This window comes from Passer domesticus, chromosome Z (assembly GCF_036417665.1).
Source record: "Passer domesticus isolate bPasDom1 chromosome Z, bPasDom1.hap1, whole genome shotgun sequence".
Lineage (NCBI taxonomy): Eukaryota > Metazoa > Chordata > Aves > Passeriformes > Passeridae > Passer > Passer domesticus.
Genome location: NC_087512.1, coordinates 47,660,456 through 47,687,483, shown reverse-complemented (window position 1 = coordinate 47,687,483; position 27,028 = coordinate 47,660,456). Strand labels below are relative to the sequence as shown.

General features: G+C 48.4%; 1 protein-coding gene and 2 long non-coding RNA genes across 5 annotated transcripts; 1 reads left to right on the top strand and 2 right to left on the bottom strand.

Moving 5' to 3' along the window:
- Positions 1-5,438: 5,438 nt before the first annotated feature.
- LOC135291074 (uncharacterized) lies at positions 5,439-10,836 on the bottom strand. 2 transcript variants are annotated; one of them, XR_010353941.1, is made up of 3 exons: positions 10,497-10,836; positions 6,896-7,009; positions 5,439-5,976 (listed from the first exon to the last, which is right to left on the bottom strand). It is a non-coding gene; the product is annotated as an uncharacterized LOC135291074 (long non-coding RNA). The 2 variants fall into 2 exon arrangements; XR_010353942.1 differs by lacking the exon at positions 5,439-5,976 and adding an exon at positions 6,547-6,776.
- Positions 10,837-10,928: 92 nt separating this feature from the next.
- LOC135290925 (serine/threonine-protein kinase PAK 3-like) lies at positions 10,929-20,447 on the top strand. Its single transcript, XM_064404944.1, has 9 exons — positions 10,929-11,132; positions 12,026-12,063; positions 12,465-13,653; positions 14,600-14,663; positions 16,536-16,584; positions 17,720-17,832; positions 18,357-18,474; positions 19,113-19,212; positions 19,645-20,447. The coding sequence occupies exons 3-9, from the start codon at positions 13,416-13,418 to the stop codon at positions 19,878-19,880; spliced, it is 918 nt and encodes a 305-aa protein (XP_064261014.1). The 5' UTR covers positions 10,929-11,132; positions 12,026-12,063; positions 12,465-13,415; the 3' UTR covers positions 19,881-20,447.
- A 1,911-nt stretch (positions 20,448-22,358) lies between these two features.
- Positions 22,359-24,887, bottom strand: LOC135290954 (uncharacterized). 2 transcript variants are annotated; one of them, XR_010353786.1, is made up of 3 exons: positions 24,674-24,887; positions 24,118-24,229; positions 22,359-22,905 (listed from the first exon to the last, which is right to left on the bottom strand). It is a non-coding gene; the product is annotated as an uncharacterized LOC135290954 (long non-coding RNA). The 2 variants fall into 2 exon arrangements; XR_010353787.1 differs by having other exon boundaries at positions 24,728-24,887.
- Positions 24,888-27,028: the final 2,141 nt, after the last annotated feature.

The following is a 27,028-nucleotide window of genomic DNA, read 5'->3' as shown; positions in this document are numbered from 1 at the left end:
TCATCTGTGCACGGGCAGGAAGGAACAAGGGTAGCTCAGGCTACAAAGGTCCCTGTCCTGCTGCTCCAGTTGCACAGCACTGTGGAGTTAAAGGTGGTGCTGAGCACGCTGAGGGGAACAAGGACCCTGGGTTTTAGAAAAGCCAGCTTGAGTATGCTCTTCCATGGCAAGCATCCACCAAGGGCAGAGGAGCTTGCGATGCTGGAAGTTCTCACCAAGAGCTTCCTGAAAGTACAGCAATGCTCCATGCATACACAGGGACAGGAAGAGGGCAGAACCAGAGACCATGGTGGCCTAACAGTGAGCTCTGGGTGTGACTCAAAGCAAATGAAGCAGCAGCAGAGGCGCGAGCGTCCCAGTGGCCGCAGCGCTGTCAGGCAGTGCCTGCAGGCTGGGTGCGCTTCTGGCAGCTCTGCTCTCCCCACAAGTGAGGAATTGCAGCCCCTGCCTCAGGCCCAGTCAGAAAGCCAACCAAGTGAGACCAGAGGCAGGGGACCTTCCCAGCTCTCTTGGGCATGGCTGCAAAACAGCCACTGCGTCTTCCTGTGCCCGTGTTTGGGGTGCGCTGAGCCCAGAGCCGGCCAGCTTGTGCTCTGCTGTGCCAGGAGCGCTCTGGGCGGGCAGAAGTGCTGTGTGCACAGCGGAGCGTCCTGCAAGGGGCTGACCAGAGCCTCCTGCGGGAACAGGGCTCCGCTCCCTGGCTGGGAACAGCCTGCTTTTGCTGCCCTGAGCGCAGGCAGGAGTTCAGGCACGTGCAGAGGCAGCGGGCAGCTCGTGTTTGTAGGGGCCCGGGGCTGTGCGCCCAAAGCGACACGTGGGCGTGGGGAAGGAAGTGACACAGAGCTGGGGGAGGGAAGATGAGCTCGAGCTGGAGTGCCTGTGCTGCAAGGAGCAGAAGGAATTCAGCCTTGCCAGGGTTTCTGACATTTGTGTTGGTGTTCCCTGGGAAATGCTGACATTTGGGGAAGTGCCTTTGGAGGAGAGGAGCTTGATTCTCAAGGCAACTGCTTCCCCAGGAGCCCCCAGTGAGGTAGGTGCAATTACAATCTGCACCCCAGCTCATGCTCAGTATTTACTACAATCTTAAATAACAATAAAGTCAAACACAACAGATGACTGATGTTCCTACCTTCTGCTTCCCAAACACAGCCAAGGGTGGCAGCAGCTACAGCTCCATTCTCCTGAGCTCACAGCGCAGCGCAGCTGCTCCAGCCACACCAGCACGGGACTGGCCGCAGGTTGTACAGCCCGTGCCTGAGCCAGGATCAAAGCGCGTTTCCTCTCAGGTAATGGGAGCCCCGCGCTCTTCCACAGGAGAATGAATGTCAAGAATGCCAGAGCAAATTGAAGTCTCTTGAGCCTGGTGAAGGTGAAATCTGCTTCTGTCCTTGTATAGAGCTATGGGTTTGTTTACATGGCTTCTCCTTCCCTTTTCTGCCTGGCTTTCTCACCTGCAGTTTTCCAAAGAAAAGTGAAGCCATAGGTGGAATAAATAGACTCCACAACCTGATGTAGTTATGAAGTGGGTCTGTATTGTCAGCACCGGGCACAAGTGAGATAGCTCTCCTGAAAACTTGTGCCCTGAGCCCTGGTTTGAGCTCCATCTTTTATTCACAAAGGTGCTCCATATACATGACATTCAACCCCTGGCCCTGCCTGTCCTTGCCTGGCATGATAATTAGATCCATGCCCTTCTGAGCATGCCTTGTTCATGGTGGGGGTGACATAGGAGTCTTTGGTGGTCTCTGAGGCTGAAGATTGTGGTCATCCGTATGGCTGAACTTTTCAACTTTTCTCCTTTGTGCGTGTGCTTTGGTCCCTTGGTGCTTATGTGAGTACGTCTCTCAGTCTTGATGAGCTTGGAGAGAGAGAGGAGCCCTTTATCTGGGTTTCTGCATCCTTGGTCTTCTCCCAGTATTGTTCTTTATGCAAGAAGCTTCTAAAATTGGCATTTTTCTATTCTATAGAAAACCTCTATAGACAGAGGTTTCTTAAGTAAATGGTTAAAATTCAACACATAATTCTGCAAGCTAAAATTTAAATGCTTAATTCATATTGCTAACTCAAGGGAGTTCCAAAAATCTCTCTTTCAAAAGCAACAAACCTTTGAAAGGTTAAACCTCAACATAACTGTGATCCTCAATCAATACCTCCATCTTCCACTTGCTTAAACTCTCTTTGTCCTGGGCACTCTGTATGGCCTTTTTCCTGGAAGCTCTCTGGCTGTCTTGAACGCTTATGGAGTAAAACGTAATCCCTGATCTATTTTCAACTCTCTGCACAGACAGAGACTGCTGGAAGGGAGGTAGGACTGGTATTGGGGACCTGGCAGCTTGTCCAGGAAACAAAATGATTGAAATTATGGCAATGTGGACAAGGCATGCAAGTCCAGGTGGTAAGCTCAAACATGCAAGTACTTGCAGTTTCCCCTCAGTACTTGACAGTTTAGGGGTATGGTCTCTTCTTATTTCTGTCTCTTAATCCTCAATCCTTGCCACACTCCTTCAACATCTTTTGCATTGTGATCTTCCATGTTTTCTCCCTCCCTTCTTCTTTCTGTGACTTTCTGTACACGACAGACAATCTGTCATACACTGTCAGCTTGCTCAGTCACCCGAGCAGTGATAATGATGGTGTAGAAATTGTAGTGGCACAGTAGGCAAACGCGTCATGCTTCTGTGTGCCCTCTGCAGGCAAAGCTGCTTCCCAAAGCTTCAGTCAAACTTGGAACAAAGGCTTGTCACCACTGCTTTGTTGTGGTTTATGCATTGATGGAGCAACACTTCTGTCTCAGCCCGCTTAAGCCACTGCAAAGCTGGAATTGTTGCTTTAGCAGCAGATGTGATGGCAGGGTTCTTACTGCTCCATAGTAAGAACTCTGCAGTTCTTCTAGAAGAGGTTTGTGATCTTTTTGCAATAAGAGCGATGCCTTAAACTGCTGCAGTGCAAGTCATGCACTCATGAGATGTGTTTTCAGACACAGGTATTTCTAGATATGCCTAGTGAGTGGCCTCCTGGGGAGCAGGGACAAACGAGGAAGGAAAGTGGGCTGATAAAACATGCTTCTGCTTCAAAAAAAAGCCATGACTTCCCTTCACAGAGAAGGATATAAAATTTTTCTTGATTGGCCTGAAGGGAATAAACAAGTCTCTCTATGTCCTGATCTTTTACTAGTCTGAAATTGTTCAGAAAGGTTGTAATTTTTTTTTTTTATTTTTTTTTTTGGGTTGGGGGTTGGGGTCTGCATTTCAAGCCTGTTCTCCCAGCAGTCAGGGCCCTGCACAGCTGCTGTGGGTGGGGCAGGTGCTCAGGTAATTACCAACAGGTGCTTGGTAATTACTAACAGCCAGGTGAGAAGTTGGCTTGTGCCTGGTTGAGGGCTTGAGGACTGTGGTGAGAGAAGGGCCAGGGAGTGGAGTGGAAAATACTATTTACACAAGCAGGTATAGGTGGATGTCTGGGGTGTAGGTGGCATTTAACTGGTTTTGGTACTGCATTTATGAAGAATTGAACATTTAACTCTGAGATAGGACTATTTAGTTGCTACTCTAAATGCTGGGTTTACTGACATGGAATGTAGTTTCTTTGTATTTTGCTCTGAGAGTGTCTCAACAACATTGACATCCAATTACAGTCGTCATAAACACAAGTTAATATCTTACTTTTTGTTGCAAACAGAAGCTGAAAGGCCCAATGGATCTTGCATTCAGTAATGTACACATTTCTAAAAGAAGTGGCTCTCTCCTGTTCCTGTGGCTGGCTGGTCTCTTCAGGCTAGAAAAACATTTCTGGGAGCATTTTCTTGCTGCTCCAATATCTCTATGCCCTTGGAACCTGATGCAAATACTGCATGTTTCTAAAATTATCTCTAGGCCCTTCCATTTTCTACTTTGCACCTGTCACCTAGGGGAGAAACCAGTCTGATAAGGTTTTATTTTTTGTAGGCCTCTCCAATTGCAGCCCATTGTATTTAGCTGCAAAATCCTAAATCATGCTATCAGGATACCTGAAATGGACACTGGTAGAGAGTAAAAAACCAATGCCTGATACAGATGCTATCAACTATTTTTAGTTCCTGACAGTCCAGTATTGCCCTTACCCAAGGACTGTTCTTGTTTTTTTCTCTTTTTCTCAGTTCTCAGTTCTGTGATGGCTGAGAAACAAAAATCCCAAGTAAGGGTATCCAGAGTAGATGGACATGATGAGAATTCGGGGCAAATTTGAGCATACACTTGCCCTCCTCCATGGAAGATTGTAGTGGTGTGATTGCAATCATTTCTGCTGGTCAGTGTTTTTAGTGTTAACACAGCTCCCCAGGGAGCCAGCCAGATTTTATGACTCTCTTTGGAACTGAAGGAAAAAGAGAAGAAAATGTGTCTGTGGTGTTTTCCTGCAGCAGTTCCACATGCTATTTGTGGCATGTAACAATTAGCTTCCACACCTAGGAACTGCTTGTGCTGCAGTCTTAAGTGTGCTAGCTGTGAGAGCTGCTTCTGGAGAAAGGTGATTTCTATTACTGCTGTGTAAATTCTTCCTCCAGAATGAGAACAACCCAACAACTTCCTAGTTGCTTCCAGATGGTTGCATAAGGGTTTGTATTTGTACCCCTGTTCTTGGATGTTTGAATTCTGTAGTCAAGCTACCCAAAAGGTCCAAGAGCTGTATCCAAGCAAGGGTGTGTTTGGATGGTGGTCTGGGACAGGGAGTATTCTCCTCTGTAGTTAAAACTGGCCAAGTTTAAGCTTTTTAATTGACAGGCATTTTTAACTGGAAAAATAACAGTTTTTGAAAGAGAGAGTTTTGAAATCCCCATAGTACATAATGTAAACCTAGAGCATATTTTACAAGCTCACTTTGGGAACTGCTTGCAATTCAATGTTGCCTCCTGAGGTCTCTCAAGTTGTGGGTGTCTTAAAGAAGAAGAGAAATAGGAATTTACGAGAGAGGAAACAGAACTCCAGAACTTTTCACTACACCCGTCCTGTACCGAAGTGGCTGTTGTGAAAAATACAGCCAGCCCCATAAAACTTAGCAGTGTGAAGAGACTGCTGCACAGCATCAGCTGAACTTCAGTGTGTCTGAGCCAGTACTGCTGGCACAAATGCCGCCAGCATTATCTCTGCACCCTGGGACACTTCCCAGTTCCTGTGCCTTGACACTGCTTTCCCATGGGGCTGGGGAAGGAGTTTGGCTCTATGAACTGGCTGGTGCTGTGAAACAGGTCCATTTTTGCAGATGAGGTGATGGTGTGCACGTGTCCACATGTCTCCCTGCCTTAGTGCCCTTTGTGAGCTTCTTACTTGAGCTGGGATTTGTGGAGTGGTTAAAGCTTGCTGCCTTTTATTTCTTTGCTCCTATTCAGAGAAATGAGTTGTTGAAGTCCCTGAAATGTTCTGTTTTCATCCTTATGCAAGACAGTGAGGAATGTGTTCTTTTCATCCCTTAGGTAATTCTTTGCTTTATTATTGCATGCAGTGAGATAGGATTAGTGTGGGTTACAAGCAGTAAGAGAATATGGAATCAGACAACAATAAGCACAAGTGCAAAAGGTAAAAATAGTCTCAGGAATTAACCTAGTAGTTTGAGATTTCTATGAATATATAAAACACTTGCAACAATGCTTAAATCTCTTTTTCTTTCTGATAAAAAATGTATTTTCAAGTATTTTGCATACGGGATTCCCCTGGGATGTAAGAACTCGAAGCATTTCAAGTCTGCAGCTTCAGGAATGAAATAAACTTTTGACTCAAGTTGTCAACCTGAATAAACTCTGAACTACCCCACAGCAATTGCAAGTTATAGCTAATAATGATGGAATAAAACCACAATTGCTCTTTTTCCTCTTAGCATTTTCTCCCTGGTCCTATAAAGATTGGGTTTGTGCCTTGTTCCTTAGTTTGGTTTCCAAACCATTCCATGTCCTCAATAGATCTGGAGAACTGCCTCATGCGTAGGTCTGAAGAATCAGTTTTGAATCTAGGAAATTAAAGGAAGAATTGCACTTCATAAGCTTGGGCTTCTGGATTGAAAGCTTCAGATCATTCAAGTAGACATTGCTGATGTCTACTGGTCTGGCAGGCTCCTCTCTCTGAAAGGTGGGCAACTGAAACCTCTGTGTTTGCACAGAAAGGCAAGTTATAGGATAGCTGGGAATTGGCTCTGGCCAGCTGGTGTCCCAGGTGTCATCTTTAATAGTTGTTTTCTTATGTTATTAGTAACCAGGCCATTAGGCCAAGCACCTGTATTGTTTGGGTTTTTGGTTGTTTGGTTTTTTTTTGTTTTTTTTTTTTTTTTTTATATTTTTTAAAAATTATTTGAGGGTTGGTCTGTTTGGTTTTGCTTCTGTTTGCTTGTTTTAGTTTTGGCTAGCTGCGTTGGCAGGTGGCTGTGAGTGCACTGTAGTACCCCCAGCGGCTGCCCAGCTCTGCTCTATTATGTTTCTTTTTCTTAGCCAGGTCTCATAAGCCCTCAAAAGAAATATAATACAGCCAAGGACAGCTTATGTATTACTTTGGGGGCATAAAATTAGCAGGATGACTTCTGCTGCAGTGTTAGAAACAAAAAGGTTTAATAAAAGGCATAATAACAAAGAGAAAAACTCGAGCCAGGTGCAGAGGTCTGCTCCTGGTAAAAACACCTCACAAAAGCACTTAGCTCTTTTCTCTTCTTTTTCTCCCTGATGGATCAAGCAGGACTTTTTGGCTTCTATCCAATTAGATGTCCTCAAGTATTTGGTGAAGTCCCTGAGGTCCCATGAGGTGGCTTTTCACCTAATCCTTGAGAGAAACGTTTGGCCTTCTTTCCTTTTTTCGGGGACAAAGGCTAGTTTTGCCACTCTGCCATTAGGGTGCACACTCCTACAGACATGGCTCTGTTTTCTTTCTTGCTCTCTTACCTCTGTGGCACTCAAAGCCATACTTGCTATTGTAGTCATTAGCTACAAGGTCCTGCTAGGATGGTTGACTAATTCAGGAACAAACAGCCATGCTGCCATACCAGGGACACTGCTCTGGAAATGGGCAGAAAGAGAAACCATTCAATGTTTTTCACTTTAGAAATGTTCCATTGCAGCTTTATCTGCAGCAGAGTTACATTTACTGTACTGTCCAATACAATTCCATGTGTCCAGAGCTAACTTTAATCACATAATTTAGGAGTGTCCAGCTGTAAATCTCACAGCCATGGGATCAAAAGTCCTTTCCACTTCTGGTTAAGTGGCTCTCCTTTCTGGGTCTGGATGTACACCCAGTCTCCTGAGTAGTGAGGACATTCTTGAACATTCAGGCTTATTAGTGAGACCAAAACAACAAACTTGCATGATGATAAAAGCATTTTCTCCTAAGGGTTACAGATGCTCTAGCAGCAGCATTTCGGCCTCCAGCCTCTGGTGGCAGACAAGGCTCAATAGCCAGGGCTGCCAGAAGGAGGCAGGGCAGGAGCAGTTTGCAAAGCTTCCTTAAGAATCCGGGGAAACCGAATCCCCATTTAATCCCCATTTTCTTTCCAGAGAGCCTCTTGGGATATTTCAATCCACCACCTTCTATCAACAACCATAACTTTTTGGAGGTGGTGCCAAGATTTTGTTTTCTCAGTTTTGATCCTTAAATGCTGAAATAACTTACAACAACACAGACGAAGGTCAACGGGCTTCAGCTCTTTCTCATGCATTGCTTGGGGTTCTCTCCCCTGCAAGGGGTCCAAACTTGTCACATCACAGGTTGTTCCCCGGGCAAAAGACTAGGAATTTTCACCATGTGCTTCCTTCTCCAAAAGTTCTATTTCATTCCCCCAAATCCAAATTCGCAAAACATTCTCCATTTCCCTTTCTTTGCAATCATTGCTTATTTTCCCGTGTAGTTCAACCACTTCTGTTGCAGAATGAGGTAGCACTGCCAGACACTGCATCCTGATAAGCGAATTCCTTCTTTATCAGTGAGCAGGGCTTGGGATGAGGAGGGAAGAAGATTGGCTTTGCAGAGCCGAACCTCTCCTCCAGGGAGCAGAGGAAGGTGACATCATCTTCGGGGCATCCTACCTCTGTATTTTATAGGGGCTGGCGGAGTTTAGAGTGAGGGGCGGGGTTGGACTTTGAGGCATTAAAGCCCTCCCAAGGGCTGCAGGGCTGACCTTGCAGTCAGGAACGCCCTGCTGTTCCTGGAGTCTGGAAAACACTGCTTCCAGACCTTCCCCAGCACTGTTAAATTGCAACTCTAAACCTCTCTGGCTTTGGAGGAACATGTTTAACTGATTTCTCATGGTGTGGGGGCTGGCTTCATCCTGGCATTCAATTCCTGCTCTGGCCTCAGGCTGGCTATTGTTTCAGGCTCTGAGGCAATTTGCAGCTGATGGGCACCATACAGCTCTGAGTCAAACCTCCATGCATATGGATACCACGCATGGTCCTTTACTGGGAGTTTTTAATTTTCTTCTACCAAATTTCATGTTTCTCCACAAGTAACTGTGGATGGTGCTAGTTCCTCTCCATCCCCATCTCTCTTTAGGGCTGGACAAGCTTTCTATATAAGCTTTTAGCAAGTGCGTCAGTGGAGAGCAGTTCAGATCAGTTTCTGCGTGGGATTCTATTACTTTTCTGCCAGAAAAGAGCAGCTTTGACTGAAAATTTATTTCTCCTTTGTTATGTCATGAACAGTTAATGCTGTATAAAAGGCCCAAGTCACCTCAAGAGTACCTGGCTTGCTGTGCCAATTAAAATGCAAGCATCCAAAAATGTTGCTCTGTGAGACACTTTAAAAGGACTTCAACTTGTTCATGTACTCTAAGTTAGAAAAGCAGGAGAAATACCGACGAGATGTTCTCAAGAGTTCGGAATAACATAAAAACCCTTGACTGGCAACGTTTGAAAATCAGAGAACTTTAAAGGCAAAAATAATTTAGAGCAGGATTCAATCAACATAAAACATTCCATGAAGGATTAACTTAGCCCATTCAATTTATAATCTCTGCAAGTTAATTTACATTTAGATTATTAAACCTGTTAGATTTTAAATTATTCAAAACTCTGAGAGGAGGGAAAAGGGAGAAGAAAGAGAAAGAGAGAATGACAGAAAAGAACCAACATAGCTATCACTCCAGGTTCCAGTGGTGTTCAGCTGATAGAAATTCCAAGAGGAGGTAGGGTCAAGACATGTGGTGGCCACATATCCCAAGGTAAATAGCCTTTGGCTCTCCTGGGGCCTTCCCCCACATGGGGCTCCCACTCACTTGGCCATTTAGGAGCTGGGTTAGGGGCTCCAGACACAGGTGTGGAGCATTGCCTCTGGTGTGCCAGGGATCAGCAGCCACTGCTGGGCTGGGATACAGGCCTGGGGGTGTGGGGCGTGCCGAGTGGGGCATCGCCTCACCAGAGCAAGGCTTGATCTGCCCCTTTCCCTACATACAAGCCCCTGAAAAGTGTTGAGCCAGCACTCTCTTCTAGTCCCTCACAGCAAGGTGTCCAGGTTCCTGTGCTTCTTGGCTGTCAAGACTCCACAGATTTGCAACTGGATCTTAAGAAACTTGGACATCTATTCCTTCCAAAAGCGGCTGCATGAGGCTTGTTTATACTTTCTAAGGCATTCCCTCCATTTTATGTCCTCTTCTTGAGGTGGTCCTTGTAAAGCCTCTCCTCTCTCCCCTTCTCCATGACAATGGAAAGGGACAATGGAGAAAACAATCGATGAGAGGTTAAAACTATTAGAGTTACAGTGTAGTGAGGAAATAAAAAGCAGTGCACAACAATAAGAAGAAAATTGTGCAAAAGGGGTACTGGCTTATGCAACAAAGGTGAAGTGTCACATGGGGCTGCTGAAACAAAGACAGGATGGCGAGGGCTTACAGAATGGTTCTGATGGTAGATGGGGGCTGCTGGTGCTGCCTGGAGCAGCTGTGCACCTGCAGTGGCAGTTTCCTGCTCCCTCTCTGCAGCAGGGATGGTGGCAGTGGTGATGGTGATGAGTGTCTCTCTGTCCCTGCAGAGCTCTGTTTGGCACTGCCGCTGCCATCAGTCTGCCACGCTGGGCATGTGTGTGGGAATGGGATCTGCCGCTTCGCTGCCTCTTCCTACCACCCTGCTGGGCTCCACTTGGCTTGGCTGGACTCACTTGGGATCAGTGTCACCACTGTGGCTTGCCTTGTTCTGCTGGAGCAGAAAAACAGTCCCACATGCCACCCTGGCCCTGATGGTTTCAGCTGTGTGTCAGAGCTGTCATTTCTGTGCCACCCATCTCAGCCCCATCTCCTAACAAATACTGTGGAAGGACAAAAATGGGGGGAAAAATGGGGTGGTGCTTTGGTCCCAAGGCCTCCCTGCTAGAGTGAGTCAGACAGAACAATCCTCCTTGCATTTTCTGTCATGGCATTTCCCTGCTGAAATCACACCCATGGCTATGATGTAAAATGTTTTGAATATATAGTATTCAATAATATAATATACATACATACATACATACATATATATATATATATGTATAGAAAGATCCATGACCATGTCTCTGTACCTAGGAGAAACCTCTAAATGTAATTAAAGCAGTGCTTCTTCTCCTTGTTTTCTGATTTCTAGAACAAAGGAATAAGCCTTCTGGCTTTTGCTCATCAGCAATAGCGGCCAAAGACCACTAATGTGGTTCCTCACATCCTGGTCCCTTCTCAGTGCTCAGCTTCTCAGTGTGGGCTCCAGGGGCTCAGTGTGTTTCTACTCTTAGATGCCCTGAGCAACAGGTGATGGACTAGGAGGGCTTTGTGTGTTGCTTTGTAACAGAGGAGAACTTTGCAGGCTTTTTTTGGCATTAGGTGTAGAGAAGGTCTGGTTCTGTGCATGAATTCACAATCCAGCCTAGGGCGGCCGCTATTGTGATGTCAGCGGCCGCATCCCGGCGTTGTCAAGGCAAAGTTGCTGTGCCGAGGCCCGGAAGGGCTCAGTGTGCAGAGCAGCTCTGTGGCACGCTCACTGCGGGCGGAACCTGCTGATCGACGAGGTCTCTGCCAGCAGGACTCTGAGTATTTTTGCTTTTCCCCACAGGCGTTGTCTGCTGCAGACTTGAGCAGCGCTGCTCAAGCCATGGAGGGAGTGTGTGCTGCAGTTTGCACAGCTTTTTCCGTGGCTTATTCTGGGTACTTTCTCACCCACCTGGCACGTAAGTAGATATTGCAGCATATGGAAACCAAAGTGCCACCAGGAGGCCTTTGGTTGGGTAAAGCCACTGTCAACAGCTCCAGCCAAGAAGGGGGTGTCTCTAGCCAGCGGGGAGTGGGCAGCATTTGTAATGTGGCCTGCAGGGGTTCCGCTTCTCCCGTGGCACAGCCTGTGGCAATGGAGTCTGGAGTCCCCTCAGTTTGCTGGCTCAAGGAAGACAACTTCCAAGATAGGAAGAGTGGGAGAGCTTGTCAGGAGTCCTTGTAAAAGCTGTGCACTGCTCTCCAGGACTGAGGGGAAGTCCCTCAGTTCAAGCCTTCCTATATGCATTCCCTCATCCCAGCATGTGCCTGTGGAACTTGACACTTCCTGCACATTAAAAGAGCCATTTGTTCTGTAAAGAAATTACAGAATCAGCTCGGAAAAGGCCTCTGAGATAGACATTTCAGAGGAGTTCTTGTATGCTCCTGAACACAGGAGCTGTTCCCTTGCTGTGTCACGATAGAACTGCCACCATGGCTAAGGGGCACTTGGGTGAAGCTTTTCTGGGGAAAGGTTTTCAGTGAGCTCATGGCAATTGCTACATGCAATCTCTTGAGAAAACTGAAGCACAGGAAAAGGAGGAGCTGTAGCTCCTGCTGGGTGGGGTGGGGCAGAACCACTGGGACTTTCTCAGTCCCAGGTTTCTATGGGTTGAGTGGCCAAAGAGGACAAAAGGTAGACATCAGGCAGTATTTTGTGCTGTTGATGTGCTTGCTGTGTGACACAGGGGTTGCAGCTGGAGTGATGTAGTGAAAGCAGAATGCTCTGTCTTTGGGTTGACTTTTTGGTGGGCTTGCCCAGCACAGGCAGTTTTCTTTCAGCATCTGGTTGTTTTTCCCTTGTGTGTTGCAGGTCACATCAGCCATGCCTGGAGAGAATCCGGTCTTTGGGTGAGTGGGAAAGGAGCCTCTGGCCTTGGGAGCATTTGACAATTGTGGAGCAAGCTGTGAGCTGGGCCTGTTGCAGACCAGTGCCAGCCTGGTTGCATGAATGAAAGTACAGTCCAGACTCTTTGCAGCAAGAGCAGCAGCAGCAGGAGGAGCCTGGGCTGTTTTCTGCAGTTCCTTTTCAGAGCTTTTAAGCTGCTGAAAGTGGAGTTGCTTGGTGTTTTAAACTATGATGGAATTTCACCTGCACAAGAGAGTGCAGTCCCATCTAACTGTGCCTTTTCACTTGAGTTGGAACAACTTAGAATCCCATTTCCCTACAGATGATTTCTCCTTAGTGCATCTGGGTCTAGAGCTGAATATAAAGAAGGTCATGTGTCCCTCATGCTGCTGTCTGTCTGCAGAGCCCAACACCAACCTCGGAGGCTCCTCTGGCTATGTGTCTTCCTGCAGAAGAGGCCAAAGGGGAGGAAGATGCTCCCCAAACTGCACCTGCTGCCACTGCAGGGCCTGAGCATCCAGCATCAGTAAGTGGCAGCTCTGGGTAGTGCTGTGGCTGGAGCAAGGCATAGCTGCAAGTTTCTGATCAGACAGCACTTCCCATGCCTGGCTGAAGATGCTGAGGGCTGGAATCTTTTCCAGCCCTTCCCCCAGTCAGTTAGGCTTGGAAAAGGGGAGTGGAACTTGGATTGTTCAGACATCTGAACAGTAGGCAGTAGGCACCTTCCTACTGTTCTGAAAGGGGCTGTGAATTTGTCTTAGCAAGAGACAAGAGGTAGCATTAGGATGTCTTTGGATGCTCCTGGGGTACAAGTGAGGCCCTTGGTGGCCAGTGGCTGTGCAGGCTCCCTGTCCCCTGTGAGGAGAGCAGTGCAAAGATGCAGTTCAAAAGCTTGCAGGATATGAGGTGGCACTGTCCCCAGGAGGGACCTGGCCCTCCCCACAGAGCAGCTGTCAGTAGCTAAAGGAAGAGCTGAGCTGCAGCAGGGCCTGTAGCTGAATATAGGTAAGGTTGTGAATGACAGGTTCTTTCCTGTCCCTCGTGCTGCTGTCTGTCCACAGAGCACAAGGGCAGCGTCAGCACCTGCTCTGGCTGCCTCTGTACCCGAGGAAGAGGCTGAAGAGGAGGAAGGTGCCAATGAACCTGGCCCTGCTGTCAGCCCAGGGCTGGAGCAAACAACACCAGTAAGTGCCCACTTTGGGTAGCAGCGTCTTTGGTGTCATTTTGTCCGTCATGTAAAAGCAGCCTTGGGATTTTGTGCCTTGAGCTGTTGAAGCAAGCTGCACAAGCTGGGAGGTGAAGAGCCCTGGGTGTGGCCAGCAGCATCTTCCTAGGGGTGTGCATTTGAAATGAGATGGGAGGGGCATCTCTGCCAGGCACATTTGTGACCCAAATTCATTTCTTGTCCCAGAGCTCCACCTCCTCTGTCCTGGCAGCTGCAGGAGCTGCAGCTGAAGGCTGGGAAGAAGGCTCCAGTGCCCAGGCTGGAAGCTCAAGCACGAGCAGCTCGTGCACCTGGAGCACGACTAGCTCCTCTGGCAGCAGAGAGCAGCAGCGAGAGAGCACAGAGGACAAGTGCCTGGCCGTGCTGAGTAGGTCCTTTGTGATCCTTGTGTGCCGGAGCGGTGCCTTGTGTGTGCGTGTGTCGGCATGAGCTGTCCCACCTCCTGCTCCTGCTCAGCTGAGTGCCAGGTCCTGAGGCCTCCACACAGGACCTGTTGTTGTGCCCTGAGGTGGTGAGGGATCAGCGGGGTGTTGCTCCTGCCTCTGAGAGCAGCTCGGCCTGGTTTGGCTTTGCCTGAGCTTCCCTGTAGGCAAAAGGCCAAGCAGAGCTTGCTTCTGGCTGAGCAGGAGGCTGTGACCTCGCGAATGAGTAGGCCTCAAGGAGCTCCTGCGGGGCCCAGCTGCTGTGGGCACGGCCAAGGTCATCTTCAGCACTCAGCCTGTCCTAAAGGCTGAGGGGCCTCATTCCTGAGGCCATCACAGTAGCTTATAACATGAGCTGCTGCTCCTGAAAGGCTGAAGGGCATTGTTTAGGCAAAGTCCTGCTTAAAGCTGGACATCTGGGCTCTGCTGGAAGCACACTATTCTTCCTGTTCTGGAGAGAGCAGCTGATGATAAAAATTGATGCCAGAACCCAAGATGCCTTTGATGTTTGCAAGGATGAAAGCTTGTGTTGAATGTCACGGAGTGTTCATTGCCAAGAACAGGAAGGTTTTGTTTTTCCTGCTGCCCTTAATGTTTCTAGAAAACAATCATTTCTCTTGGTTAGAGTTTTCTGATCCCTGTCTCCTCTGACTGTTTCTCCATGTGCTTAGATTGCAGTTTAGACTTTTAGTTTAGTGCAGGCCATCTGCGCTGCAGGGCTGCTTGTCTTGCTGCTGCTGTTTTTGAGGTGGTGCTGGTGCGGTGGTGTTGTTGTTTCCCGACTGACTGAGTTGAGAGGGCCCAGTGTCCCAGAGAGTGGGGCTGCCTTTGTGATCTGCTGCAGGGTGTGATCTCTTTTGAAGTGAGCATCTTTCCTTGGGCTTTTTACAGAGATGCTGGTGAGCAAGGGAGATCCTGAGGCGAAATACACAGAAGTGGAAACTCTTGGCAAAGGGTGAGTGCAGCCACAGTTCCTTCTTCAAAGCAAGGGGCTGTGCGTTTTGCTGGTGTCACATCTCCCTGGAGTGACAATCTCCAAAGCTGCTCAGACACTGCGTTAAGATGATGCCTGGTGATCTCTCAGTGCTGGCCAGCATTTATAGCTGTGGTCTAAAGGAACAGCAGAGGCACCTGGATGCTGGCAATGTCTTTCCTGCAGCAAAGAGCAGCACCTGGCAGATCTCCTGTCCCTCAAATGTGTTTGCACCTGTTTGCCAGGAGAAATTATTTTTGAGTGTCTCAAAAGAATACAGAAATAATTTTGTAAAATGAATAATTTTTGAGTGTCTCAAAAGAATACAGAATACATGGGAATGAAAGGAGGAGAAACCTCATTGCCTCAAAGGTCAAGTTAGCAGCTGACAGCTGTCTGGGAACAGCTCTTGGTAACATTTCTTTCCAGTATTTTGCTGAAAACAAGATTCAGTGGTCAGGATGACCACCAACTAGTCTAGAAGCCAAAAGCAGAAATGAAAGCAGCACCTCTCTTTTTTGGCTGAGGTGGCAAAAGACAAAGCTTCAGGGGAATGCCCAGTGCCAATGCACTCTAGAGGAAAAGGCATCATTTGCCTGATGGCAGACCCCTCGTGGATCCTGTGGGGTTTAAGCCGTTGCTGCAAAGAATCCGCCAAGCTGTTCCCTTTGAAAGCCAGCTCTGCTGACTGTAGGTGGGATTGATTTGCGACATTTTCTCTGTACAATGTGTCCTGGTTTAGGGCAATTTTGGGAGGAATCCTCCTGAAAAGCCCCCCTCCCAAAAGGAAACCCACATGGCCACTGCCCCCAGCCAATTTGGGAACAATTTCCTCGCACAGAATTGGAAAGAAGTTCTTTATTTAACAGGAAAAACACTCCCCAGCAGACAAAATGAGCAATCACAGATGACAACACTCATTTGCTGCTCTGAAGAGATGGCAAGTTCAGAAAGTCTCTCCTGGGGTTTGTCACTGTGTTATCTGTCCCTCCAGTGCTGGGAAAGGCTGCAGAGTAGGCCCTGGTGGGCTACAAAGTGTGAGCCCTTGGTGTTTTGCCGGGTCCCAGTCTGCAGCAGGTTCAAATGGTTCCAAGAAAGGGGAAAGAAAAACAGTAAAGGGAAAACTCAGACTGCCTTAGCTAGCTAAACTAACTAACTAACTAAAAAGCAAAAGGAGTGTGGTGCTCTACCCCAACTGTGCCCAGACAACAACACTGGAGTTCCGTGTTCCAGCAGACTGCGGGGGAGAGTGCAGCTGATAACAAAACTCTGTGCTCCCTCTTCTCCTGACACCTACTGTCTGATCCAATCTTGGAGGCACAGAATATAACATCCAGCATAAACAGAACAGGTGACTGGGGGTGCAAGCATCATAATGTCACCCCAGAACAGAAGCCAAATGTACAAGAAGCCACCAGAACAGTAGAGTCCTTCCAGTGTCAGGTGCACTGAAGAGAAGCAGCTGCCAATGGTTCTGGACCCAGAGCACAGCTGTCTAAGGATCCTGTGTTTTGAGAACTTCTCCATTTGTGTGTGCAGCAAGGGAAGCCTTTGCCTGCTCTGGCTGTGGCTGGACACTATTTTCCTTGCAAGCTGGAAAAGGAATCTGTTTCTGCTTGAGTTTGGAAGACAGACTCCAAGGAGAGGTGTAAGGAGACCCAACCGTCAAATTCCTGGAAAAATCCCACACATGCACAGATAGAGAAAGAGAAAAAGGAGAAAAGACCCAGAGAAGAATCTGTCGTGTTCCACTTACTGTTTGCCCAAGGCAAACTGTTTTTTCCCGTTGGACTGCAGTGTTTTGCACTTGCAGGGACTAAAGGATATCTTTCTCTGCTGCTGTTTTGTTTCTAGGGGTTTCGGCACCGTGTGCATGGCAGTGGAGTCTGCCACAGGAGAAGAGGTAAGCGTCAAGCAGCACCGCAGCTTCTGCAGCTCTCGAGTGCCCTCCGCTCTGCTGTGAGCTGTGGCTGAGCTTTGGGTCGCCAGCAGAGCTTTGCTGCAAAGGCAAATGGAATGCAGAGCAGTGACTGGCTGCCAAATTCAGTGGGGACAGACTTTGTCCTTCCCAGCTGCCCCAGGGGATGCAAGGAGGCCAAGCGGTATCGTTCAGAGGAGGACACGCTGGCTGGGTCTAAGTGCCCAGGTGGTGTCTCAGAGCATGGCACTGCTCTTTGGGGCTGCAGGGTTCCTGAATTCTCATTTCTGGCTGTTAGCCAATACATGGGAATCGTGCTGGTAGTTCTGTAGCCACCTGCAGTGCTGCCCTTGGGATCTGTACTTAGAGAGAGAGAGGTCTGCAAGGAGTCTGTCAAGGGCCTAAGCCCTGCTCAGAGCCTGGGGTACATCCCTAGAGGATCCAGGCTTGGGTTATTTCTTTTTACAGTCAGGCAGTAATTGCAAATATCAGTGGTGTGAAGTAAAGTATTTTAGTGGAATGAAATGCAAATTCCTGAAGTGAGGAAGTGCTAGGATTGTCTGTTTTGGAGGTGTCCTTAATGATGGTTTCATCATCATGGCATTTTTTCTGTGAAATATGTAGGGTTGTGTTTCTTGGGGGGAAAAACCCTCATGATGTTTTTAGGACAGCATTGTATCTGTCCTGTCTGTAAGAGTTTGCTTTGTAGTTGTGCAATGGAGAATGCCAGTGGTTGCTGGAGGAATGATCAAGCCCCCTAGAAGTGCCCAAGGTTTCCCAGCACTTTTGCTCCATTTTTACTGGCACAAAATGGCTTCCTGCTTGCAAGAGGTGTGTCAATGACAATGGGAATGATAAAGTAAGGCCCTGGGGGAAGACGGTGGGCACAGTGAGTGTTGTTAGAGGTTTGAGGTGGAGAGCTCAGACCCTGTTTACAAGGCAAAGGGTATCTGTCTCTCTGTCCAGGGAGGTGCCCAAGCAAGCAGTCTGATGTCCAGTCACAGGGCAGTTTGGCCCAGCCCAGCTGGGCTACGGTCATCCCATAATCACTGTCTCCATCTTCCCCTTGTGGACGTGTGCCACACACTTCTTTGGTTCATGGCTTTCCATGTTGTTTTAGGTGGCCATCAAGAAAATTAGTCTCCTGCAAGAGAGCAGCAGTGAGCTGTGCCTGAATGAAATCCAGGTCATGCGTGGCACTAAGAATGCCAACCTTGTGAACTATGTAGACAGGTGAGTGGTTCTGCTGTCCTGCCATGAAAGGTCATTCACATCCTGCAAGCCAGAGGTTCATCCACTCTTTTGGGCACTGGCAAAAGCGGATGGAGCTGTTAATTCCTGTTTCTGAGCTGATTTACAGCATCTTGGAAGGAGATTGCATTGGGGCTGCATTAATCTTTCCTGGCATACCTAGTGTGAAGGGCGCTTTCAAAGACAGGACTGGGCCCTGTCTTACTGAGCCAACAGCCTCCAAGTTCCTGTCCTCTCTCCACATTGTTTTGTTGGGTTTGGGGTTTGATTTTTCCCCTGGGTTTGAAGTGCTAACAAAGCACTGTCTATTGTATTTCCCTTGGCCTGTTACATTGGTGTGCATACCGAGCTGTCTTTTACACTGCACAGAGTTCAAACCCTGTAGAGCATAGTGAATGACTACTCACTTCCTCCTGTGTTCCTCTGAGAGAGACACAGAAAACAAGAATCCACCAGGTCATGTAAGTGCATGCCTTCATGTCAATGCTGTTGTTTCCTCCTTTCAGCTACCTGGTGGACGAGGAACTCTGGCTCGTGATGGAATACATGGACGGAGGTTCTTTACATGATGTCATCAGGGAGACTCACATGGCAGAAGGAGAGATAGCAGCTGTCTCTCGGGAGGTAAGGGATGGCGCTTGTGCTTCCCATGGCTTGGTCGGGATGGTCCTTCCAAATGGGTGATAAGGAGAGGAGAGATTTCATCTTCCAAGCCTTTCTCTTATGTCCTTGGCAGTAGCAAGAGCATCTGAAGTGCCTGCCAGTGTCCCTGCCCTTCTTCTAGTGTGTTTGTGTTTGCCTCTCTAAACACTTCCCTGGTGCCTGTGTGTGCTGCATTCCTTCCCTGTAAGGGCAAATGTGATGGTGGCGCAAAGTGAAGCAGGGGGCAAAGACAAAGAGATACTCACAGGACTCTCCCAGAGCTCAGCCTCAAAGGAGAGCCTTGCACCCAAAGTGGTGTTTGCAAAGGCATCCACTGCTGTCTGGCTGGAGAGAGCACAGCCACTGCAGCAGGGCTCCTTCAGCCTGTGTTTGCCGGGCACTGGCCAGAGGAACAATTGCCCCTTCTCTCTCAGAAGCAAACACACCCTCACTTAGAAAGGCACTGCTGTCCTCGTGGTGGAGCAGCAGGCTCTTGCCCTTGCCAGCAGCCTGTCCTGCCATGGCTCACCATCCCCCAGGAAGTCAGTGTTTCAGATGTGCCACTTCCCTGCTTGTGGGATGAAATCCACTTAGGCTCGTGTTTCTTTTTCCTCTCTCAGTGCCTGCAAGGCCTGGATTTCCTGCACTCCAATCAAGTGATCCACCGCGATATCAAAAGCCACAACATTCTCCTGGGCTTGGATGGATCTGTCAAGTTGGGTGGGTGTTGCTGGCCAGGCTCAGCCGTGGCGGGCTGCGGTGTGGGGCTGCCTTTGGGTGGCTGCCAGTTCCCTGCAGAGGGGCCTGTGGCAGTGCAGGCTGCCCTGCTGCAAGCACAGAGCACAGCCACAAGGTGCAGAGAGGTGTTGCTGGGAAGAAGGGCCCAGGAGTGGCTTTGGGTTGTGTGTGTCCCTTCCCAAGCAAGGCAGTTTCAGTCTAATAGCTTCAGGGACTAAAAGCCACTGCCTGAAACTGGGGACTTTTGCTAAGTGGCCAATTCTGTATTTCCTCGGCTGCAGGCTGAGGAATGGCTGTATGGCCCCTTTACAGCTGGGTTCCACACTGCCTTCTTGGACGTTGGTACAGTGGGGATTTCTTTTGTTTGCTTTCCTAATTCACGCTGGCTTGATCAGAGTGGTTTTTCCTCCTCAGCTGATTTTGGCCTTGCTGCTCAGCTCACTGCTGAGCAGAGCAAACGGAGATCAGCTGTTGGGACTACTTACTGGATGGCGCCAGAAATTTTCACCAGGAAGCCCTATGGCCCCAAAGTGGACATCTGGTCCTTTGGAATTGTGGGGATCGAGATGGTGGAAGGAGCGCCTCCGTACCTGATGAAAACCTCCCGCACGGTACGCTGCAGCTGCTCTCAGATACTGCTGTCACCCTGACAAAATCTGCTCCCATCCTTCTGCCTGGGAAGCTTGCCAACACCTGAAAATGATAGGTTCCAGGCTGCACAGTCTCTTGTGCTTCTTGGCCAGATCATCCCCTTGCCATTTTTGTGCATGAACAACACCAAAAAATCGTGATGCCTTTTGCTTGGCAGAAGCTTTGCCTCAGGGAGCAGGGAGCAGTGCTGAGCTGCATTTTGTGGAATAATCCTTGGAAATAGTAGAATGAGATGGAAGTCCTTCTTTTAAAATGCCTGAAGAGGTGGTGTCAGTGCTCAGAGAAGCAAAGTGTGCTGTTGCTGATGGAGCTGCTGCTAATTCCAGCAGCCAGTGAAATCAGGGGTCAAGGCAAGAGCCTTTGCATACTGGACTGGCTATGGCTGCCTCTGGCTTTGGGTTGTTTTAGTAGGGCTAGGAAAGGCATCTGGCACCCTGTGGCAGGGAGTAAAGTGCCACTGGAGAGTGGAGCTTGTCCAGTGGGGTCTGTGTGAGCAGTTTGGGGTGCGAAGGAGACAGGTAGAGTGTGGCATTTCCTTCTTCTCTAGGTTCAACAGCTGATAAGCACCGGGGCCGCCCCGAAGCTGCAGAAGCCCAGGCAGCAGTCGGCGTGGCTGCGAGACTTCCTGCACTGCTGCCTGGAGAGGGACGAGGACAGGCGCTGGTCTGCCCAGGAACTTCTGCAGGTAAAAGGCAAAGCGGCTGCACGTCCTGGATGTGGAGACAGCATTGCACAGAATGCCCTCCTTTCTGTATCTTTCTGGTAGCCAGAGAAAGCCTGTTTCAGCCTGTGGGGAAAGTAGAAGTTCATTGCTTCTTTTTCTCTTTGGGCAGCATCCGTTTGTTACATCAGCCAAGCCGACCTCCACCCTGATGCCTCTGATCATGGCCACACAGCAGTTCATGGCCGATAGGAGATACTAGCCCTGGAAGAGGCCTTTGTTACTGTTTGTAGTTTGTAGTCTGTAGTTTCTAGCTTGTAGTTTGTAGTTTGTTTAGAGTGATAGTAAGAATAAATATTTTAATAAATAAAACCTTCACTGTGTTGGAAGCTTCCATTTCTTCACACCCTGTGAATAAGCTCTTAAGTTTGCTTCTGAATGGTCAGGTGTTTCTTCTGTGTGGGAAGACCCATGGATGGGGTTTGTGACATGGTTTGTTTGTGAGCAAAGGTCATCTTCCTTCATCGCCTCCAGGCCACAACCTCTTGTGGAGATACAGGCTTGCAGCTGTGACTAGAGGAGCAGAGCAGGACAGAATGGAGCCGAGCAGTGGTGTCACTGCTGGGGATGCTGCTGTGCCTGTGGTTGTGTTGCAGCTCTTGGGAAAGGTTGGGAGTGTCTGTGTTGCTGTGGGCAGAGGGGGAGAGAGCTGGGCTTCTCCACAGTATCAGGCACAGGTGAGTGTCCAGTGGGAAGGCAAGTTCTGCCATGGGAACTGAGGCCAACATGAGGGAGTGAAAACTTGTTCAGTTTGGATCTGTGTGAGCCACTGTGGACACTGCTAGGGGACTTCCTGGGGCTATGCCCTGGAACAATGTTCCCTAGAACTTTAACCTCTCCCATGGAGTCCTGTTTTTCATTTCAATGTACAGTGATTATTGAAAATTATTGAAAATCATTTACTGTGTGATGTTTGGTGTTAAGTGACAGTGTATTTGATGACCATTTAAACATAAATTTAGTTGCACAATATTTAACAGACTTCCTTTCCCAGTTTTCCTGTTGCACCCTTCACTTCCCTGAACCCACTATCCCTGAGAAGGAGAGGATGGGAGATGGAACCTGCTCAAGAGCACAGGTGAACCACCAGCCATCTGCCATCTCCCCTCCTTTTCTGTCCCCTTGCCAGGACAGCACCGGCCATGCCACCCTGGAGTCTACCCTAACCCACTTTCCGACAGCCCTCATCCCTACCCCCACTTTCCTACTGTATTAGCAGTTCCCCATTTTTGTTGTAATTCATATTTCAGAAATTACTGTTGTAGGTGACCCTTGGAAGCCAGTCAACCTAGTTATTTTATTTGTTTAAACACAAGAGTTGGCACTCTCCATACAGCCGGAGGAACAACTCTGTTGCCCTCACAGGAGGCCTGTTCCCAGCCCTGTCAGAAGGTTCTCCACAGTCTAGTCCCCCATGAAAGCTTTTCTTTTGACTTGTATGCTTGGTGAAGGGCACTCAGGGAAGATGCCACCACAAGTCCTTTTGATTTTGTTCTCTTTTGTTTTGTGGTAAGTGAGGGGGAATGAAGTGGCAGGGAGCCACCCAGGACTCAGGCCCTTAGAAGTGAGGGGGAATGAAAATTGTATTTTCTTATTTTTTAGTTGTGCTCTGCAATATGAACCCACCTGTTTATTTAAATTCTCAAGTTTAGTTCAAGTCTATTAAGTATTTCATTGTTTTTAGTTAAGACAAGATTATTTATTTTAAGTATGATTGTTATACATTTCATTTTAAATCAAACAAAAAAGGGGGAGTTGTGGGAACTTGTCCTGGAGGGGATGCATCACAACCTGGCCACACATCAGGCAATCAACGACCAATACCAAGCACCTGATGTGTCCTCTCTGTCCCACAACTTCCAGTGTTGCCGGGAGTGGCCCATTCGGGCTCACTGCTTTCCTCGTACCAGTACTTGGTGAGTTTTCCCAGTGTGTTGGAAGTTTCTTTTCTTTCTTTCTTTACATCCATAGCAGGCAGCTCCCTTTGATCCACGGATGTGCCCAGGGAAACTCCCAGAGGTGCATCTCAGATGGGCAAGGCTCCTTGGAAATGCCACAGCAGTGCAGCAGCAGGATGATGTGTATGCAGTAGGTATGTTGCTTGGCTTTCCATGCTTTCCTTCATGCTACCCTTTCATCCTACCACATTCATCCTACCCTAGGCCTCTGTCCCACCTTGTTCTGTGGTGAACATTTGAGGAGCTCTATGAATGGATGAATGGGTTTCCTGAGACTGGGGATGCAGCAAGATTGAGGTGGTGTTTTCAGTCCTAAGCTATATCACTTGCTTGCTGATGTTACCTCTGAAGTAAATGGAGAAAATGACAGGCTTTCAAATCTAGGCAATTACACTGGATAATGAAGACAATTATTCTTCAATAGGATTTTAGTATAGCACTGGAGCTTCTCAGTGTTTGGATCAATTTTCCAATGCTACTCTCACTCATAGTGCATGCAATAGTTCATCCAAGGCTTCAGCACTCCCACCCTCTTTTCCTGGTCTGTTATGTCACAACTGACCCAATCAGCTGTGTGGTGTTCATTATAAATTCTTTTCAGGCTGAACAAAGACACCAGACCACATGCCAGGGAACTGTTACTTGGAAATGGGGTGAACAAAGAGTGCAAGAGACAAAGGGCGGGATGGCATTGATCCACCTCCTTTATAGTTTTTCTGGTGCACACCTCTTATGTAAAACAGATTTTTTGCCACTGTTTCGGGCATGTGCAGTCGGCCCTTTGGTGCTTTCCAGGAAGGGAGTCCAGAGTGGGACTTCACACAGCAGCACTAAGCACAAGTCTCAAGGCAGAAAAATAAGTTTGCTCAGCTCAGTGCTTTCCAGTCTCCATAACACCCTTTCTTCCAGTCACAGCTTTTCTGTTGCAACACTCAGAATGTTTGAGATAAAACCTTCTTATGCCTGGTACTCCACAACAGATAACCATGTAAGTTATTATCTTGTTATGCACAACACTAATGGTTTACTATTCCAGTAAAAAAATACTTGAAATCATGGAGTTTTATAATGTCTTGGGAGATTTTGGAAGAGGAATGTAGTTTTTATGTTTCTTTAAGAACTGCTGGCTTGGAGGGTGAAACATGCAGTAAATAGCATAAGTCACCAATATGAGGAAAGCTACTTGGTTTACCTGAAATAATGGAGTCATAGAATGTTTTAAGATTTCAGGGATACTAAAGACCATCTAGTTCCAACCCCTGTGCCATGGACAGGGCCACCTGCCACTGGACCTTGTTGTCCAAGACCTGTCCAACCTGGCCTTGAACACTCCTAGGGAAGGGACAGATGCGGCTTCTTTAGGCAGGCCATGCCAGTGCATCAGCACCCCCACAATCAAGAATTTCTTCCTAACATCTTATCTAACCCTGTCTTCTCTCAGTTTGAAGCCATTTCCCCTTCTCCTATCACTACATGTCTTTGTAGTGGCCCTATCCAGCTCTCTTATAGTACCCCTTTAGGTACTAGAAAGGGCTGTAAGGTCTCCCAGAGCCTTACCTTCTCCAGTCTGAATAAACTCAGTTCTCTCATCTGTCCAGGCATTCCATCCCTATGATCATCTTGGTGGCCTTCTTGGCACTTGCTCTAATAGGTCCATGTCCTTCCTATGCTGGGGGACAAAGAGTTGGACATAGTGTTACGGGTGGTGTCTCACCAGAGCAGAGTGAAGACACACCCCCATTGACCTGCTGCCCACGCTGCTGGTGATGCAGCCCAGGACACAGTCGGCTTTCTGGGCTGTAATCCCAGTTTTGTTGAAGCTGATGAGGTTCCCATGGGCCCACTTGTTGAGCTTGTCCACATCCCTCTGGATGGCATCTCACTCTTCAGGCATGTCACCTACTCAGCATGGTGTCACCCCCAAGTTTCCTGAGAGTGCACTAGATTCCTCTGTCTTATGTCTTTGGTGAAGATGGCACTGGTTCCCATATGGGCCCCTGAGAAACACCACTTTTCACTGATGCCCATAGGGACACTAAGCCATTGACTACCACCATCTGGATATCCCAGTCCAACCAATTCCACTTCCACTGAACAGTCCCATCAAACCCACCTCTCTCCCATTTAGAGCAAAGGATGTGGTGGGGAATAGTGCCACAGTCCTTACAGAACTCCAGAAGATTACATCTGTAGCCTTTCCCTTATCTGCAAGTGTAATCACTCCATCATTGAAGACCACCAGGTTGTTCAGTGGGATTTCCCCCGGATGAATCTCTGCTGGTTGGCCGGCTGGACACCCCTCCCTCCTCCTGAGAGAATGTTTTTGCCACCCAGGTTCTTGTGGGCTGAGTCATGCTCAGAAGGCATCTCATAAGATGTTTGTGAGGTATACAGCACACACTTGGTCTGGGAGACCGCACAGGCTCCTGCCAGGAACATGCAGCAGGACAGCAACTGAGCTTGCTGCTTGCTGCAAGGAAATGGCAAATCTGCAACTTTCCCACTGTGTTCCATCAGCCAATCTTTTCTGTGGTCAGCATGAACTGTCCTAGATACTGTACAAACATGAGAAACAAAAAGGCAATGTGCTAAGTGTTACTACTTCTCCTTTCTCCTTCAACTGTCTGTAGAAACTTCTTTCTGCTCTCCAACAAACAGATCACCCAAAATACAAACTTAATGTGTCCAAAAACAAAGTTTTAAAGAACAACACTTCTATTTTTTGTTGGGTTTTGGGGTTTTCTTGGTTGATTGGTTAGTTTTGATTTTGTTGTTTAGTTTTTTGAAACTTACCTGCAAAATGTGTAATTAACATCCTTATGAACAGTGCTTCTGGTATTACCTCCTTTTCCACTCCCCAGTTTGATGCACATTTCCTTTTCCTCCTCCCCTCTTTTTATAGTGCTTTACACTACTATAGATTAGAATGCATTCTACATTAATGCATAGGTCTTTCCAGGAAGGGAGTCTTTTTGCCTCACACTGATTGAATGAACTCTAATTGGTTGTACCTTCAGGCTGTACTAGTCCTCTGACTGTACATCATCAAACCATACATTTTGCTATCATGTCTTAGGCAGAAATTGTGTTAGGCACTATCAGAGTTTTTCTCTTCTCATGTGACGAATGCCTGGTCAGTCTTTCACTCCTGATACCTCTGATAGCACACCCCGGTGTTTGTTCAAAAGCTTTTCAATCATCATGGCTGCAGCAGGATTTCCTGTGTATGAGGAGGCAATGTTGAAATGGCCCTGGAGTCCTGGGGGCTCTTGGCTGATTGTGGAGAATGGGGTGCAGAAAAAGGCACCAGAACAGGGAGAAAGCAGCACTCAGATACTTTGTCAGGGAAATGACAATTTATTTCTTTTTTCTTGACTGAAGAGTTCCTGGTTATGTGCTAGTGCTGCTGGTGAGGTGGCCTCTTCTTGGGTCTGGGAGAATCCTGGAGGCCGGGAGTTCTTGTCTTCCGGGCATGCCGGGGCTCTCCAGAAGAGTGGTCCCTGCCCTGGTCAGGAGCAGAGGGGCTGCAGCCCTGACCAGATGGACCTGCTGCTGCCACCATCTGCTCCTGCTCTTCCTGGGGCTGGTCCTGCTCTGAGGGGGTGGTTATAGATGGGGGGTGGTTGGGACTCTGTTGGAGACCGGCTTCTTGTGTACCAGCTTCCTCCTCTACCTCAGAGCCTGTGGGTCCACTGGCAAGCATCACCTCCTGGGAGCTAGTATAGCTGGAGCTACTGGAGTTGGTGCTGGCATGATGGAAGCACAGCAGCCTCTGGGCTTCGTCCCTGCACTGGCCTGCAATGACATTGACGATGCCATAGACCAGCGATGCTGTGTGCCCATTGAGGAGAGGCTCCAGCAGCTCGACCAAGGTCTCTGCATTCAGACCACAGACACAGAGACCATGCAGGATAGAGCCCTCTGCAGCCTCTGCTCGCCACCACTGGTCCTGATAGACTGCTGCCAACCTCCATCGCAGCCAGGGAAGCACAGGGTCCAGCAGTTGCTGTTGCCTTTGGAAAAGTTCTGCCCAGACCTCAGGTGGGAGACCACCCATGAACTCTGTCTCTGAAGCCCCCTGCTCATCTGGAGGCAGCATCCTTTGTGGAGAAGGTGGAGGGGATACCCCAGGGTGATGGGGGCTGTTTTGGGTCAGGTGGAACGGAGTGCTCCCTGCCTGGCTGCTGTCCTCTGCCAACTCTTCTGAGGCTGTGATGGCAAACTGTAGATAGTCCCGTTCGCTCCGCTCAGAAAACCTGACAATCTCCATAGGTCTGCTGCAGAGTGGGCACATTGGATTTGTCTTTGCCCACCTCAGGATGCAGCCCAGGCAGAACTGGTCATTACAGGGCAGAGCAGAAGCCACATCACCCCGAGTGTTGTGGCAGATGGGGCAGCTCCAGTCTGTCCCCGTGGCCATGTCTTCTTGCTACAGCAGGCTAGGGAGAACTGAGGGCCAGAAGGAGCT

Excerpts from the sequence above, each read along its gene's own strand:
- LOC135290925 (XM_064404944.1), top strand. The coding sequence starts at position 13,416 with ATGGGAGGGGCATCTCTGCCAGGCACATTTGTGACCCAAATTCATTTC. Across the intron at positions 18,475-19,112 it reads TAGCAGCTGTCTCTCGGGAG|TGCCTGCAAGGCCTGGATTT; the intron begins GTAAGGGATGGC and ends TTCCTCTCTCAG. Across the intron at positions 19,213-19,644 it reads GGATGGATCTGTCAAGTTGG|CTGATTTTGGCCTTGCTGCT; the intron begins GTGGGTGTTGCT and ends TTTCCTCCTCAG.